This window comes from Podarcis tiliguerta (assembly GCF_965153285.1).
Source record: "Podarcis tiliguerta genome assembly, chromosome: 8".
Taxonomy (NCBI): domain Eukaryota; kingdom Metazoa; phylum Chordata; class Lepidosauria; order Squamata; family Lacertidae; genus Podarcis; species Podarcis tiliguerta.
In genome coordinates this window covers 73,062,483-73,077,582 of record NC_139541.1, presented here as the reverse complement: position 1 = coordinate 73,077,582, position 15,100 = coordinate 73,062,483, and the positions used below count along the sequence as shown (strand labels likewise).

Sequence of the window (15,100 nt, the reverse complement as noted above, 5' to 3'; positions counted from 1 at the left end):
ACAAAATAAAAATAAAGTTGATGAATGATTTCTTGTACCTTTTTCTGAACTGAGCAGTCCTCAGCTAGACTAGTCAGACATCCATTATACAAAGGGTAGGGAACTTCAGGCATGGATACTGAATGTGGCCCTCCATATCTCTGTCTCTGTCCATTGAAACTCTTTCCATGCCACACCCCATTTCCCCAGGCCCCATCTCCCACTTGGGATTCCTGGAACACTCTCCAGACCACAACCCCTCTTCTCTCTTTTCCTCCCAGAGACTGAGAGCAGCCATGTAGTCACGTAGCATGGTTTGCCGGGGCCTGGGGCAGATATGCTTGGGCCAGTGGAAGGTGGGCGTGGAGGGTGAATTGAGCTGTCTTTAAAAGTAACCTCCAAACTCTATGATTCTGTGAACCTGTTTTTGAATTTGAATGACTGCTCTTCTGTACAACAGGGTCAAGTGAACAGCTTTTTTTGTAATAAATGGAAATCGAGGGGAAATTGCTAAAGTACCAGGAAAGAACTATGGAAAAAAACAACACTCACTCCCATGGGCTCCTCTGTTTGCCTAGTTCTTGCTTTTTTGCCTTGCATGTGGTAATAAAGGTCCATAACAACATTATTATACTGTTTCTGCTCTCACAGCATCACCCTGGCATCCAGGGAACCTGTATGATTCATTGTTTGCACTTCATTTTATGACTGGCTCTGGCTAGGACCAGAGATGGCCAGTGAGGATCACCTTAAGCTATACACCCGGTCCCGTCAGAAATGTAATCTGCACCCTACCCATAAATTGTCACTGTGAGGAACTTGTTCTTTTCTGCTGTATGAAGCTCTCAGTCCCAGCGTGCGGACGGATGAGCACCATGCACACCTGCTTTGCCTTATCCATCTTCTCTGCTCTGGTGACAGCAGGTAAACGCTATACAAAATCTGTTTTGCAGCTGAGAAAGATTTGAAACAGCAGCAGATTTGGGAGGTGGCCTGGGAAGATAAGAGCTTTGGAAGTGAGGTGGGTGAGGTAGCGAAAGGAGCGAGAAAGTGTTTCTGTACAGGGGTGTCAACTTGAATAAAATATTGGGAGAGGCCTGGATAATCCCAAAATATGGCATGCACACAGCATTTTAATGGCAATGCCCATCAACTTTTTTGGGGGTGTGTGTGTGTGGACCCCTCAGATATTTTATTGGAGAAAGCTGGTTTGTAGCAATTCAGACCTTTGGTTCATCAGCTTCACAAAATTTTGAGACGTGCAACCTTGAGAGTGGTAGGTTTTGCTTTGTGCATCTGTCTGAGAAGAGCAAATGAGGTAGGTCAAATATACAGACCCAAACAAATCTATCAAACATCCCGGCCCAGACATTGTGACCGCCTTAGTGAAAACTAGGCCTCAGACATAGGGGAAGGGGTGGAAGGCTCTGGTGCTTTTAACAATGGCAGAGAAAGAGGGGAATTCGGCAGTTGTCATGCCTGCAGCTTGAATGATTCCCTTCTCAAAATTTTCACCTGCTCTGCTACCAAAGGCCCAGGTGGCATTCCTTGCAATTGTCCTGGAAAAAACCAAGGCATCCCATTTTTCCCTGTAAGAGCATTGCGGCCATTTTGGGCACAATTTTGGGTTGAAGGAGCTTTGGATATTGTCCATTTGTCACCAATTTTTTTTAAAAGCCCTGCTTCTTTGACTTGAGGATAGGGATGGGCAAACCTGTCAATTTCAGCTTCACATTTTTCCTGTTTTAAGCTTGGTTCTCCACATTCCTACAACAGTTTGCAAATTCTTTTCCTGAATCCCCACGGAAATTCACCAGCATTTTGCTGAGAACCCCTCCCATTGTATGTATGTTTATATGCACTTCCCCCTAACAGACACATTTTTGCAAAGTCATTTCCCCCCTTTACGAAGCATATTTGTATATTTTTTTCACTGATGTGTGTGTTTTTATGTGTACTTTATCCCAGTATATGCATTTCTGTACACATCATGTGGCTAGAAAACTGTGCAGCCATGCAAATTTCAAAGGATGGCTTCGGTTCCCAAATTGCTTTGGAAAATGTGGGTCTATGTCTCTACTTCAGTAGCCACCTCTGAAGCTTTCATCAGGGATTTTGTCTCCCTGTCAGGAAAAGAAAAAGGCTTTAATTTCCTCTTTTAAAATTAGGTGCTTATTCTAACAGGCGTACAGCATCTAGAAGAAACAAGGACACATAAAGGAGATAACAAATGGCACGGGCATCACAGTAAGTGCACAAAGAGGATATGAATAATTACAAGCTTCTGAAAGGCAGGCAAAGGCAAGGACCATGGACATGGCAAGAGCAATGAGTAAACAATAAGGTATGTTAAGATAAGACAAGAGGGAAGCGCAGGAAGCACCTAATAAAATGGGCAACCAAGAGAGAATAAGGATTGGAGGTGAAAGAGTCCAGATAAAACTATACTTTGCAGTTAAACGCTTAATTCTCAAGACATCGGGGCCAGATTAAAACCTTGAGAGGCCCTGAAAGATTTTGGTGCCCCCAAATATATCTAATTCAAAATATAATCAATAATAAGCAATATATATATATATTATTATTTGAAATGAAAGAAAACCTTCAGTAAGGTGGAAAATAATGTTTATTTTTGTATATTTCCATTTTATTTATATGGGGGGGGTATTCTCCTGCTTTTTCTAATTGCAAAGCCTTTGACCAAATCCTCAAAACTAATCTTACGTTGACACGTCTGCTTCTGTACTTAGTAGAGAAAAGGCACCCAGCCTGCCTTTTTCCATAGTTGTTCTGTTGGGATTTTTAATATAATTCAACCGAGAAAATGAACTTTTAGCTGAGAAATTTATGACCGTTAATGCTAAAAATCCGGCATTGGAAAATTTCTGTGGTGCCCCCTTCCCTTGATGCCCAAAGCACGTGCTTATTTTACTTAATGGTTCATCAAAGCCCTGCGAGACATCAAGGCTCCCATATGAGAAACAGGCTTCCTCTCGGATAAGGTAGCAACTTGAGGCGCTTCAGGTAGGACGGCAGGGTGTGTTCAGCAGCTGAAAAGCAATATGTGACTGTGAATGTGGTTCTCTGAAGTTAGCTCCAACTGCATTTGCTGCTTTTTTGTATCTCCAGCAGGTCTGATGTCTTGCGAAGTCTGCATTGCAGGCGGGGAGATGTGCCGTGGGAAGATGCAACCTTGCTTTCTGGGGGAAGACACTTGCGCAAGCATTTTAGGGGAGACCACCCTGGGTAGGCAAAGGAGACACAGTTGTGGATCGATTTCTCTTATATAGCCTATCTGTTTTTATTGTTAGTCGATAAACAGTATGTCAAACTGTGTATAAACCGTTATTTACAAGAAAGAAAGAAAGAAAGAAAGAAAGAAAGAAAGAAAGACGTCTTTCAAGACTTACCTTTCCATAATTTTCATTCCAGCAATTGATGAAGCAAGCCTCTCTTTCTACTAACTCATCTAGCTGAAAAGTCGCCTTTCTCTTATCAGCTAAATCAGTTGGTCTGCCATTTCTAAATATTTCTGCAACTGCTCCCTTAAAGGTGGGGCTTATGGATTTACCCCCGTTTTTCACACCGTACTGTTTTTGCAGCCGTCGTCATCATCATTAAAGATTTCAGATAGATAGGGATGCTTTCTTCAATTGCATAAAAAAGACCAGCACTGGGAGTTTAGTATCAATGTATAACTGGTTGTTTATGTTATTGTTCTGACTGCTTCCAAAACTCATAACCCTGTGCTCCAAACTAGTAGGGCTGGTGAGAGTGGACAGGAGATATATTTATTATAGCCCTGTCCTCCTGGCCTGGACACTCTCTGATCCATTCCTAATTTTGGTCTTTAGGAGGAGAAGACAGGTGCTTCCAGGGAGGAGTTTCTCTCCAAATCTGTGTAAGCTGTCAGGCATAAGGTGGGAGAGTCTCTTCTTTTGCTTTAAGGGTGGAAGATCTTCACAGGAAAGCCCACCTGTCCTCAGATTTTAAACAGCATTATTAGAACAGGTTTGTAAGCCACCTTTGGCTATGTGAACTTTCTGTTGCTGAAAAGCAGCGTAGAAATTTGCGAAATAAATTAACATAGGTAAAGGTAAAGGTACCCCTGCCCGTACGGGCCAGTCTTGACAGACTCTAGGGTTGTGCGCCCATCTCACTCAAAGAGGCCGGGGGCCAGCGCTGTCCGAAGACACTTCCGGGTCACGTGGCCAGTGTGACATCGCTGCTCTGGCGAGCCAGAGCCGCACACGGAAACGCCGTTTACCTTCCCGCTAGTAAGCGATCCCTATTTATCTACTTGCACCCGAGAGTGCTTTCGAACTGCTAGGTTGGCAGGCGCTGGGACCGAACAACGGGAGCGAACCCCGTCACGGGGATTCGAACCGCCGACCTTTCGATCGGCAAGTCCTAGGCACTGAGGCTTTAACCCACAGCGCCACCCATGTCCCTCCTAAATTAACATAGCTCAACATAAATTAACATACATTCACTCCTTAATTTACATTCAGTCTTTTTGACCCTAAAACAAGTAATCCTGAATTAATTAACCGCAGCTCATACTGCCAAGGAGAATCCAGACTGTTACTGCACTCAGCCATACAAATCTATCTTCTGATATTTGTCCAGCAGGTGTCACTGCTTCTTAGCATTACAGAGGTACCTCTGGTTGCGAATGGGATCCGTTCCGGAGGCCCGTTTGCAACGTGAAAAGCCCACAACCTAAAGTGCTGTATCTGCACAGGTGCACTGTGTGATTTAGCGCTTCTGCGCATGCTTGAGCGGCGAAACCCAGAAGTAACCCTTTCCGTTACTTCTGGGTCGCAGTGGGACGTAACCTGAAAAAAGTAACATGAAGCAAACGTAACATGAGGTATGCCTGTAATACCGTCTGATTTTTATTTTGATAATAAAACCATTAGGATTCAACATATTTCTAGGCATATATGGAAATAATGTTTCTAATGCAATTTGCCCCCTCTTTTTCCCATCAGATGTCAAGGAAATAAACAACTACCTGACTTTTAGAAAGCATCTGAAGGCAGCCCGTTTTAGGGAAGTTTTTAACATTTGATGTTTTATCGTCTTTTTAATATTATGTTGGGAGCCACCCAGAGCGGCTGGGGAAACCCAGACAGATGGGCGGGGTATAAGCAATAAATTATTATTATTATTATTATTATTATTATTATTATTATTATTATTATACTCCACCCATCTTCCTGGGTTTCCCCAGCTACCCTGGGCAGCTTCCAGCATATATGAAAACTTAATAAAATGTCAAACATTAAAAATCAACATGTACACTTACACATGCGCAGAGACAGTTTGGTGTAATGTGTGAACGGACCGCTGGAGACCTCAAAGTTAATTCTGATTCACCTTCTGCCCAGCCCTGCACTGACCTTTCAGCGTATCCTTCCCTTTTCAAACTCTTTCTTTCTTTGCCTAGGCATAGTGGCATTTGCAGGTGCCTTGAAGACCTGCACTGGGCACAGAGCTTGCAAAGCTGGCATCCGTAGCATGACCCTTGGGCCTGGGATCATGCTGCGAAGAAGCGCCGTGTGCTGTAAGAGAGAGAGCTGCCAGAAGCAACTGGCTAAATGTACGTATCTCCTGTACTTGCCTGGCTTTGAAGATGCACCTCCAGGCCTGAAGGGGGTGCTGTAATAAATGACAAGGACATAGAGTTATTTTGCTTATTTTAAAGCAGGGGGCTGGCAACCTTTTTGAAGCCCCCAGGCACATTTGCAAAATGGATCAACAACCAGGGGTACCATAGTCATGCTGCAACTCTTCCCTCCTACTCCTCGCCATCATTTTATTATTATTTATTAAATTTGTATACAGTCACACAGTCACACCTTGGATGTCAAATGCCTTGGCTCCTGAACAAATCGGCTCCCCAACGATTAAAACCTGGAAGTGCAGAAGTGAGCGTTCCGGTTTTCGAATGATTTTCGGAAGCTAAACGTACAATGGGCTTCTGTGGTTTCCGATTGGCTGCAGGAGCTTCCTTGCAGCCAATCAGAAGCTGTGGTTTGGTTTCTGAACGTTTTGGAAGTTGAACGGACCTCCACAACGGATTCTGTTCGACTTCTGTATTGCCCTTCGATTGAAGACCCCGGGGTCGTTCACAACAGAAAATTAGAAACTAAGAATACAAAATAAAACAAAAAAACAGTCCAAATTCCCCCTCCTGCAGAGTACTAATTGTACACCGAAGAACTGGATGTTTAACAGGTCCAGTGTAAATTAAGCCAGCAGAAATCCACAAAATACAAATTTGATTCAGGTGCTATGGTTGGCTGAGATGACCTAAGCCTGGCAGTGGGGAAAACCAGCCTGTAAAATAGGGTTTGAGTTACTGCACCCTTTTTTCTGCTTAATTTATGCCATGTTGCCAGGTCACATGACCAAGGTGATTGGGCTTAAGATCCAGCCTAACTCTCTCCTCTTTGGTCCAGCCTTCACCCAGCTCAGTTCACCCAGCTGGCATCTGGCTGAGCCAGGATGGGAGAGAAATGCTGTCATATCTCTGGCTGAGGTGAAGATGAGGGAACTAAGCTAGCGCCACCTGGCTGTGCCAGGAAACTGCCAGCTCAGGCAGAGATCTGCTGGATCCTAGCCCTGCTCATCCCAGTGGATCTTGCTACAGATGTGTTTCTACCTGCTGAAGCCTGGGAGGAAAGGCGTTGAATAGTTTGGGCTTTGGGTGGTTGATTGATCCATCCTTTCTTGGGTTTGTTCTGTTGCATTGTGACCCCTGTGATTGTATTCCCTTTCCTTCCTCCCAGTACCCCCAGTCAATACTACAAGGAACGGCTTCACCTGCCCAGCTTGCTATGCGAAAGATTCTCATACATGTGAAGCTGAAGGGTCCATGGATTGTACTGGAACAGAGGACCATTGTGTTCACATTACAGGCATTCTGGAATCAGTAGAAGGTAAGTCAGCAGGGAACAAAGCAGAGGAAGAGAGCTGAATTCAACTGACATGAATCAGAGAATTGTAAAGTTGGAAGACACCACAGGATCATCGAGTCCACCCCCCACCCCCCCCGGGGGAGGCAGGAATCTTTTGCCCAATGTGAGGCTTGAACCCACAACCCTGAAATTAAGAATCTAGTACACAGCTCCATTTGCACTATATGTTTAAGGCAGTATCATGCCGCTTTAAACAGTCCTGGCTTCCCCAAAGAATCCTGGGAGCTGTAGTTTGTTAAGGTTGCTGAGCGTTGCTGTTGTTGTTGTTGTTTAGTCGTTTAGTCGTGTCCGACTCTTGGTGACCCCATGGACCAGAGCACGTCAGGCACTCCTGTCTTCCATTGCCTCCCGCAGCTTGGTCAAACTCATGCTGGTAGCTTCGAGAACACTATCCAATCATCTCGTCCTCTGTCGTCCCCTTCTCCTTGTGCCCTCCATCTTTCCCAACATCAGAGTCTTTTCCAGAGAGTGTTGCTAGGAGACCCCTATTTTCCTCATAGAGCTACAGTTCTCATAGTGGTTCATAGTGGCTCATAGTGGTTCTCTTTTGTGGGAATTTTGCAAATCATAGTTCTGTGCTTTGGGGAAGCCGCAACTCTTTAAGGTGGCATGATACTGCTTTAAATGCTTATCTTTTATTGCATTTATACCCCCAGCTTTCTTTCAAGGAGCTCCATTCAGAGTTTCCCTCCTCCCCATTTCCTCCTCAGAACAACCTTGTGAGGCAGGTTAGACCGAGAGGCAGATGACTAGCCAAAGGTCACCCAATGAGCTTCACGGCTGAGAGGGGATTTGTACCACGATATCCTAGCTTAGTGTTTTTCAACCTTGGGTCCCCAGATGTTGTTGGACTACAACTCCCATCATCCCTGAGCTCTGGCCTTGTTAGCTAGGGATGATGGGAGTTGTAGGCAAAAAACATCTGGGGACCCAAGGTTGAGAAAGGCTGCTCCTAGTCCCACACTTTAAGAACTACAGGACACCAAATTGGCCGGAGCGACCCAGCTGGGATGGTGATGGGTTTCTTTTCCACATGAGGATGAATCAAGAGAGGTGCCATCCGTGGGTTTGTGGTACAGAGCGAGCAACATAAACTCTAAGAAGCTATTGCAATTTAAACAGCGGTAAATTGTGCTGCTGTAACTTACTCCTTTTTCCAAAAACTCTGTTCAGGAGCAGGGCTAAAGCAGTATCATACCACTATAAACAGTCCTCTTTTTTGGTAATAATTTTTATTAGTTTTCAATTACAATAACCCAATAATAGCCTCATTATAACAATGCCTAATTATAATACAATTAGTAATACCAATCATTCAGATGCCAAATTATACAATTTGGGTGCCCCCCCCCTGTGCTAGAATTGATTGTTCGATGATTTACTTTATTTCCGCATTCCAAAATCTTATAAATTTCAGTTACGCTCTAGTCAAAATAACAATCCCTTATACTGCAACTGCAATTTTAATGACTTCCATTCGTACTGACACATTAAATGATTTATAAAGCTACAGGAGAAGCATTCAAACTCTCTCCTTGTTCCTCCTGTGTGTGGCAGTTATTCTGTCCGTAATGTTTCTTCCTGTCATTGTAATATATTATGTCTATCTTTTGCCACTATAAACAGTCCTGGCTTCTTCCAAAGAATCCTGGGAACTGTATTTTTTTATGGGTGCTGAGAGTTCTTAGCAAACTCCTTATTCCCTCTACTTCCCAGATACAGTTCCCAGAGTTTCCTGAAAAGAGGGATGGATTGTTAAACTATTCTGGGAATTGTAGGGGGACACGAGTCTCCTTTCAGCACCCTTAACAAATGACAGTTCCCAGGATTCTTTGGAGGAATCTGTGGATGTTGAAAGCGACTCGATACTGCTTAAAATGGATAGCCCAGATGGGGCCTAGAAGTCCAGGGAGCTCAAGAGAACTAGAAAGAGCCCAAAGAAAATTCATTGGGTTTACAGCAGAGTAGATCAGATTTAATTCTACCGAAGGTTTCGGTTTACACCAAGACAATGACACTGACCGGAGCTTAACGGAGCTCAGAACAGAATGCCGTGTGCGGAGATTAAAGAAAAACAAAAGCAAATGAAGGATCCATGAGACATGACTCTGACTCTTCTTTTTTGCTTTGCAGTTGCTGCGAATGAAAGGTTTGCAGCCAGAGGTTGTGCTGTGCCCAGTGTCTGCGAGCATAGCAAGGGGATGGCTGTTTTTGCTGGTGTTTACACTTACACACTGTCCACAGTCAGGGAATGCTACGCAGCCCCTTCTGCGAAGAATGCTGCCTATCTTCACCACCAACACTCCTGGCTGGGGACCCTTTTCCTCTGCACACTGCTGCTTCCAGTGTCCTCCGTCTGCGTTCCGCCCAGTCTCTCATCCTGGCTGATAAACTGCTTGACTTGACCTCTCTCCTCTTCAGTGACAAGTCTGCCATAGCGTACATAACATAATAGGGCTGTACACAACATGCACACAAACATGCAGACCCTCCAAGTGTCCCTGTTTTCCAGGGACAGTCCCGCATTTACAGAAGCTATCCTGTTTTTCAATATCCCGCTTTTCCTTAGGACTGTTTTCATCGGATAAATGTTGGAGAGTATGGAGTGACCTGTTGACTCTGCCTATGCTCCTCTTCAGTTAAAATCTGAGGGTTTCAAGGTGTCAAACATATAGTCATATTTACTACAAATATTTAAAGTATAAGTTCATTCAAGCGTTATGTTTCAGCAGAGGCGAACACGGCTATTTCCTACATAAAATACACATTTATGAAGTACCTCAGGTTACAAACGCTTTGGGTTACAAACTCCGCTAACCCGGAAGTAGTTGCTCTGGGTTGCAAACTTTGCCCCAGGATGAGAATGGAAATTGCATGCTGGTGGCACGGCAGCAGCAAGAGGCCACATTAGTGAAAGCACGCCTCAGGTTAAGAACGGTTTCGGGTTAAGAACGGACGTCTGGAATGAATTAAGTTCATAACCCGAGGTACCACTGTATTACAAAAATGACTTTAATAAGTCACATTAGAGTGCTTGTAAAATATTTAATATGCCTACAATCCAGGGCATGAACAAAATGTCAACTATTCTTTACAAATACTTTTTTTCAGCCAGAGCCCACCTCTCGGAGTCCATTGCCATTGTTAGAGAACAAGGGAGAAGTTCATTGTGAGCTCCGGCACCTCTTTTTCTAGAAAAATAGCACAGACTTTAGCCAGTGGTGTCCAAACTTTTTCAAAGAGGGCCAGATTTGATGAAGTAAAGGGCCATGAGGGCCGACCAATGGGCCAACCAAAGTTGTTAACCTTTTTTTAGGATTGAGGTTCTTGAGCTTTTTTTAGGGTTGAAGTTGTTGAGGTTTTTTAAGGATTTTACCTAGGAAATAAACGGGGGCCAGATTAAACCGAATGGCGGGCTGGATTAGGCCCCCAAAATGGACTTTAGACATGCCTGGTTTAGATTGAACAATGAAATCAAGTAAGCAAGGCTGCAGTCCTAGCCCCACCTTCCTGGGGGTCAGCTTAATTCAATTCCATGGGATTTAATTCTGAGTAGATGTGATTAGGATGGCAGTTGCTAATGGCTTTGTGATGGGCCATTAGCCGTTTCACTTTGTATTTTAGGTGCCAGAAGAATCTGTGTTGTTTTCTCTGCAAAAGACTTAAAAGGGCTGCCACTCTGGAAATGAATTATGTTTGAAAGGGAACATGCTAAGAAGGCAATAGATTTGTAACAGTACCTGTTGATGACTGAGATATGAAGGTCTAACGTGTACCTGCAATATTTGCAAAATTAAAAAAAGGTGGAGAAGAAGGTATATTTCTGTGTCAGTGAATGGAAGAAACTCTTGTGCAAAACAGACCAATTGTAGGAGAATGAAAAAAACACAGGATGAAAATGAATGGCAGAATGGATTAAGACATGTTCACACATCACTACCCTAAGGCGCCATGGAATGCACACAGCTTGCTAGTTTCTCAGTTTCTGAGGTCTACTTTGGTTTGTGGAAACATTTTATCTGATGTTGATTTCACACACACTCACACACACACCACTTTCCCTTCTCTGGGCCAAATAGATTTTTAACGATAACAAACAACATACATAATCTCATTCTCCCCCCGCCCCATTGCTGGGAGGGTGCGTGGGTTGGATGAGAGTGAAGAAGCAGCTGTATTACAGTAAATGAAGATGTAAACACTGGAGGAGTTCATCCCCAGTAACGTGGGGCTCATGTTTCGTAGATGGGAGTGTTACAGCAGCGTGCCTGTTTTTCATCTGTCAGCCACTGGACTTTATGTAACTGTACAACCAGAGTTACCTTTGGGAACAGGCTGTTTAAATTTAGAAGGCGTCTCTCCTTGATTCCCCATCTGAGGCCCTGCATTCCATCCTGGCTCACACAGATACCACCCAAATGCAACTTCTCCCCCCCCAGAATTCTGGATAAGATAATACTCCATCTCCTTTAAAACATATCTGAGAAAGGGAGGGGTAGAGGCAGTTGTTGCTAGGGCAAATAATGCATAGCTTCCTTCCCACTTAGGGTCTTCTGGAACATAAGCCAGGAACACAAGATTTTATAACAAAATAAATTGGCATGTAGTGCAGCGACCTCCCCAAGCAAAACTCTTTTAGTACTGGTCGCAGCATCTACTTCCATGACTTCTCACCGTTAACTCCACCCAGCAGCAAAGTGGGAGACTTTCAAATTCGTTCTCAAACTGCAGAGCAAAATGGGAGCAGGGGAACAGGATGAATCAGCAGCTTGACATTGGGCCAAGGATCCAAAGTTGTGTGTGGCAAGAAGACTAGCTTCTATCAGCAACCAGCATTTTTCTGTCTGCATTGCGACTTGGATGCACTTTCTGTTAGTTTCTGTTATGAGATTATAAGATCTAAGATGTAAAACAAATGTTCATAAATGCACCAGGCAAACACATACACAAATATATAAACCACATGTCTGAAACAGTACAGGAAAACAGTCCTAAAGCCATTTTGACTCTTTCAGTGACCTCAGATGTTCCTCTGCAGTGTGGTGTAGTGGTTAAGAGCAGTAGACTCGTAATCTGGTGAACCGGGTTCATTTCCTCACTCCTCCACATGCAGCTGCTGGGTGACCTTGGGCTAGTCACATTTCTCTGAAGTATCTCAGCCTCACCTCACAGAGTGTTTGTTGTGGGGGAGGAAGGGAACGGAGATAGTTGGCCGCTTTGAGACTCCTTAGCGTAGTGATAAAGTGGGATATCAAATCCAAACTCCTCCTCCCTTTCTTCTTCTTCTTCTTCTTCTTCAGTTTGGATGGAAATGGGAAAAGCCTCCCCATTGTCCCTGTGCTCACAAACCCTGCCTTAAGGGCACATTTGGTTATGAATAGGGTGAGCCTGTGACCTGGACTCAGAAATTAAGTATTTATCATCACAAAAGAATGACCAGGCTGTCCAGGTAAACCCACTAACAGGTTTCCTTCCAGAAAGGATTCTGCTGTAGACCACCCCTTCTGTGATGTATGTATGATGTATTGAGGGGGGGGGGGGGGTCTTGAGCTACAGGGTGGCAATTTCAAAAGTCTATATAAGGGCTTGCACACCATTGTTCTGGGTTCCCCCTCCCTCCTGCTTGGGGGGGGGGTGAACACCCTGTTGCAACAGTTTAATAAAGATCCTGCTTACTAGTTGTTTTGCTTCTCGGTGTTCTCTGGTTGGCCTCTGCTATTTTCTCCTACTGATAGAGAACCTACATAAGGACTCTATACGGGCTCTTGGGTGCCCCATAAGGGAAAAGGAGCAGTTCTGTCTTATAACAGTTTCTATATTTTGGGGTAACAGCATACTAAAATGAGGAAGGCACAGGTTTCCAGCCACTTCAACAGATGTCTCCAATTTAGTCCCATTTGCCAGGGCTGGGTTAAACAGGCTACAGAACATTTGCATGGGTGATCTGTGTCATTTGAAGAGATGAAGCTCTGAGGTAGCCTGGTGACTTTGATAACTGGTATGCACAAAGTATAAAACATAATCTGTTATTCTCATGAGTTTGGTTCTACTACCCCAAGATTAGGCAAATCAGGCATGCTGTAAGGCAGGCTTCCTCAACCTCGGCCCTCCAGATGTTTTGAGACTACAATCAATTCCCATCATCCCTGACCACTGGTCCTGCAAGCTAGGGATCATGGGAGTTGTAGGCCAAAAACATCTGGAGGGCGGAGGTTGAGGAAGCCTGCTGTAAGGCATCAATGTTATATGTCCAGATAGGACAAGTAGGATTGCATTCGGCTTGTACTTGTTTGACCTTAACTTTGCGGAGAAATGCTTGGAACCATTCCTTTGTTAAACCTTTTTTTCCTGGCCCTGGCTGTGGCATAGTATATGGGAGGGGCACAGGGATGGTTGCCCCAGGAGCAAAATGGTTAGGGGTGCAAAATTTCACCAACCACTGCAGCCTCAATACAGATGTGTGTGCTTCCGTTGTTGGGCTCTGTTGAAAATGACTTCTCCATGTGAACCAAGAATTGACCTCTTCAGACAACAGAACAACTCTTTTTCTCTCATCTCTGCAGCTGCTGGGTGATGCAGAGACCATTAGGCAGTTGAATGTCCATTTCCTTTCCTCCCACTCCCTCTCCGTGTGGCCCTGGCTGCTGGCAACCCACGCTATGCCACTGCTGTCTGCCCCCCATGGGGCTTAGAGGGAGAGCCTGGAGATGGTCTTTCTGGCAGGGAATGAGGGCCAAGTGTCCCAACACTGGGTGGTTGATCCTTATTTAGGGCCCTAGGTATTCCAACATGTTCCCTCATGTTCTCCATCTCAAGCTTTTTTATGCTCCCCAGGTTACCACACCCTTTGTTCCCCCAAGGCACTGTGGCTGAGCTTGTCTCCCATCAAGCAGACTAAGCTGGTGCCCCACCCTGCTCCTTCCTCTCCCTCTCTTATCCATTGCATGGAGAGAGTGGGTGGTGAATAGCGGAGAATGTCCTGTGTAAGTGTCTGGAGGTGGTTGGGGGATGGATGGTGGCTAACAAATGGAGGCGGAATCCCAACAAGACAGAAGTACTGTTTTGGGGAGACAGGAGGTAGGTAGGTGAGGGGGACTCCCTGGTCTTGAATGGGGTAACTGTGCCCCTGAAGGACCAGATGCGCAGCCTGGGAGTCATTTTGGACTCACAGTTATCCATGGAGGTGCAGGTGAATTCTGTGTCCAGGGCAGCTGTCTCCCAGCTCCATCTGGTACATAGGCTGAGACCCTATCTGCCTGCAGACTGTCTCGCCAGAGTGGAGCATGCTCTAGTTCTCTCCCGCTTGGACTACTGCAATGCACTCTATGTGGGGCTACCTTTGAAGATGACCCGGAAACTGCAATTAATCCACAATGCGGGAGCTAGACTGGTGACTGGGAGTGGCCACTGAGACCATATAACACCAGTCCTGAAAGACCTACATTGGCTCCCAGTTCGTTTCCAAGTACAATTCAAAGTGTTGGTGCTGACCTTTAAAGTCCTAAATGGCCTTGGCCCAGTATACTTGAAGGAACGTCTCCACCCCCATCATTCACCCCGGACACTGAGGTCCAGCTCTGAGGGCCTTCTTGTTGGTTGGTTGGTTGGTTGGTTACTTACTTACTTACTTACTTATTTACTTACTTACTTTCTCCCTCTCTTGTAATTTGAATATAACTTGAATTTGAGGACGTGCAATAAATGGAATGGTGGAAGAGTAAGCTAAAATACAGTGGTACCTTGTTTCCCAAACTTAATCTGTTCTGGAAATCTGTTCCAAAACCAAAGCATTCTAAAACCAAGGCATGCTTTCCCATAGAAAGTAATGCAAAATGTATTCATCAGTTCCGGACTTTTAAAAACAACCCCTAACACAGCAATTTAACATGAATTTTCCTATCTAAGAAGACTATTGATCCATAAAATGAAAGCAATAATCAATGTACTGTACTATAAAATAAATAAGACAGTATTGTAGATGATAAAAATTAAAATTAATATTTTTTCTTACCTGCACTGATGATAGTCATTATTTGGATGGGGGACTTTTATCCATTTCTGCAGTCACACAATCAATCAATCAATCAATCAATCAATCTGTAGCTGAACAGGGTTCCACACAGTCACAAAAACAA

General features: G+C 44.5%; 1 protein-coding gene and 1 long non-coding RNA gene across 2 annotated transcripts; one reads left to right on the top strand and one right to left on the bottom strand.

The window, feature by feature from the left end:
- The first annotated feature begins 5 nt into the window (after positions 1–5).
- Positions 6–10,783, top strand: LOC310684601 (phospholipase A2 inhibitor and Ly6/PLAUR domain-containing protein-like). The gene is made up of 6 exons (XM_083455988.1): positions 6–903; positions 2,164–2,226; positions 3,109–3,225; positions 5,432–5,584; positions 6,777–6,926; positions 9,099–10,783. Exons 1-6 carry the CDS (start codon positions 816–818, stop codon positions 9,368–9,370), a joined length of 843 nt encoding a protein of 280 aa, XP_083312114.1. The 5' UTR covers positions 6–815; the 3' UTR covers positions 9,371–10,783.
- Positions 9,478–15,095, bottom strand: LOC310684863. The gene is made up of 4 exons (XR_014514898.1): positions 14,977–15,095; positions 11,640–11,864; positions 10,706–10,741; positions 9,478–9,611 (listed from the first exon to the last, which is right to left on the bottom strand). It is a non-coding gene; the product is annotated as an uncharacterized lncRNA (long non-coding RNA).
- Positions 15,096–15,100: the final 5 nt, after the last annotated feature.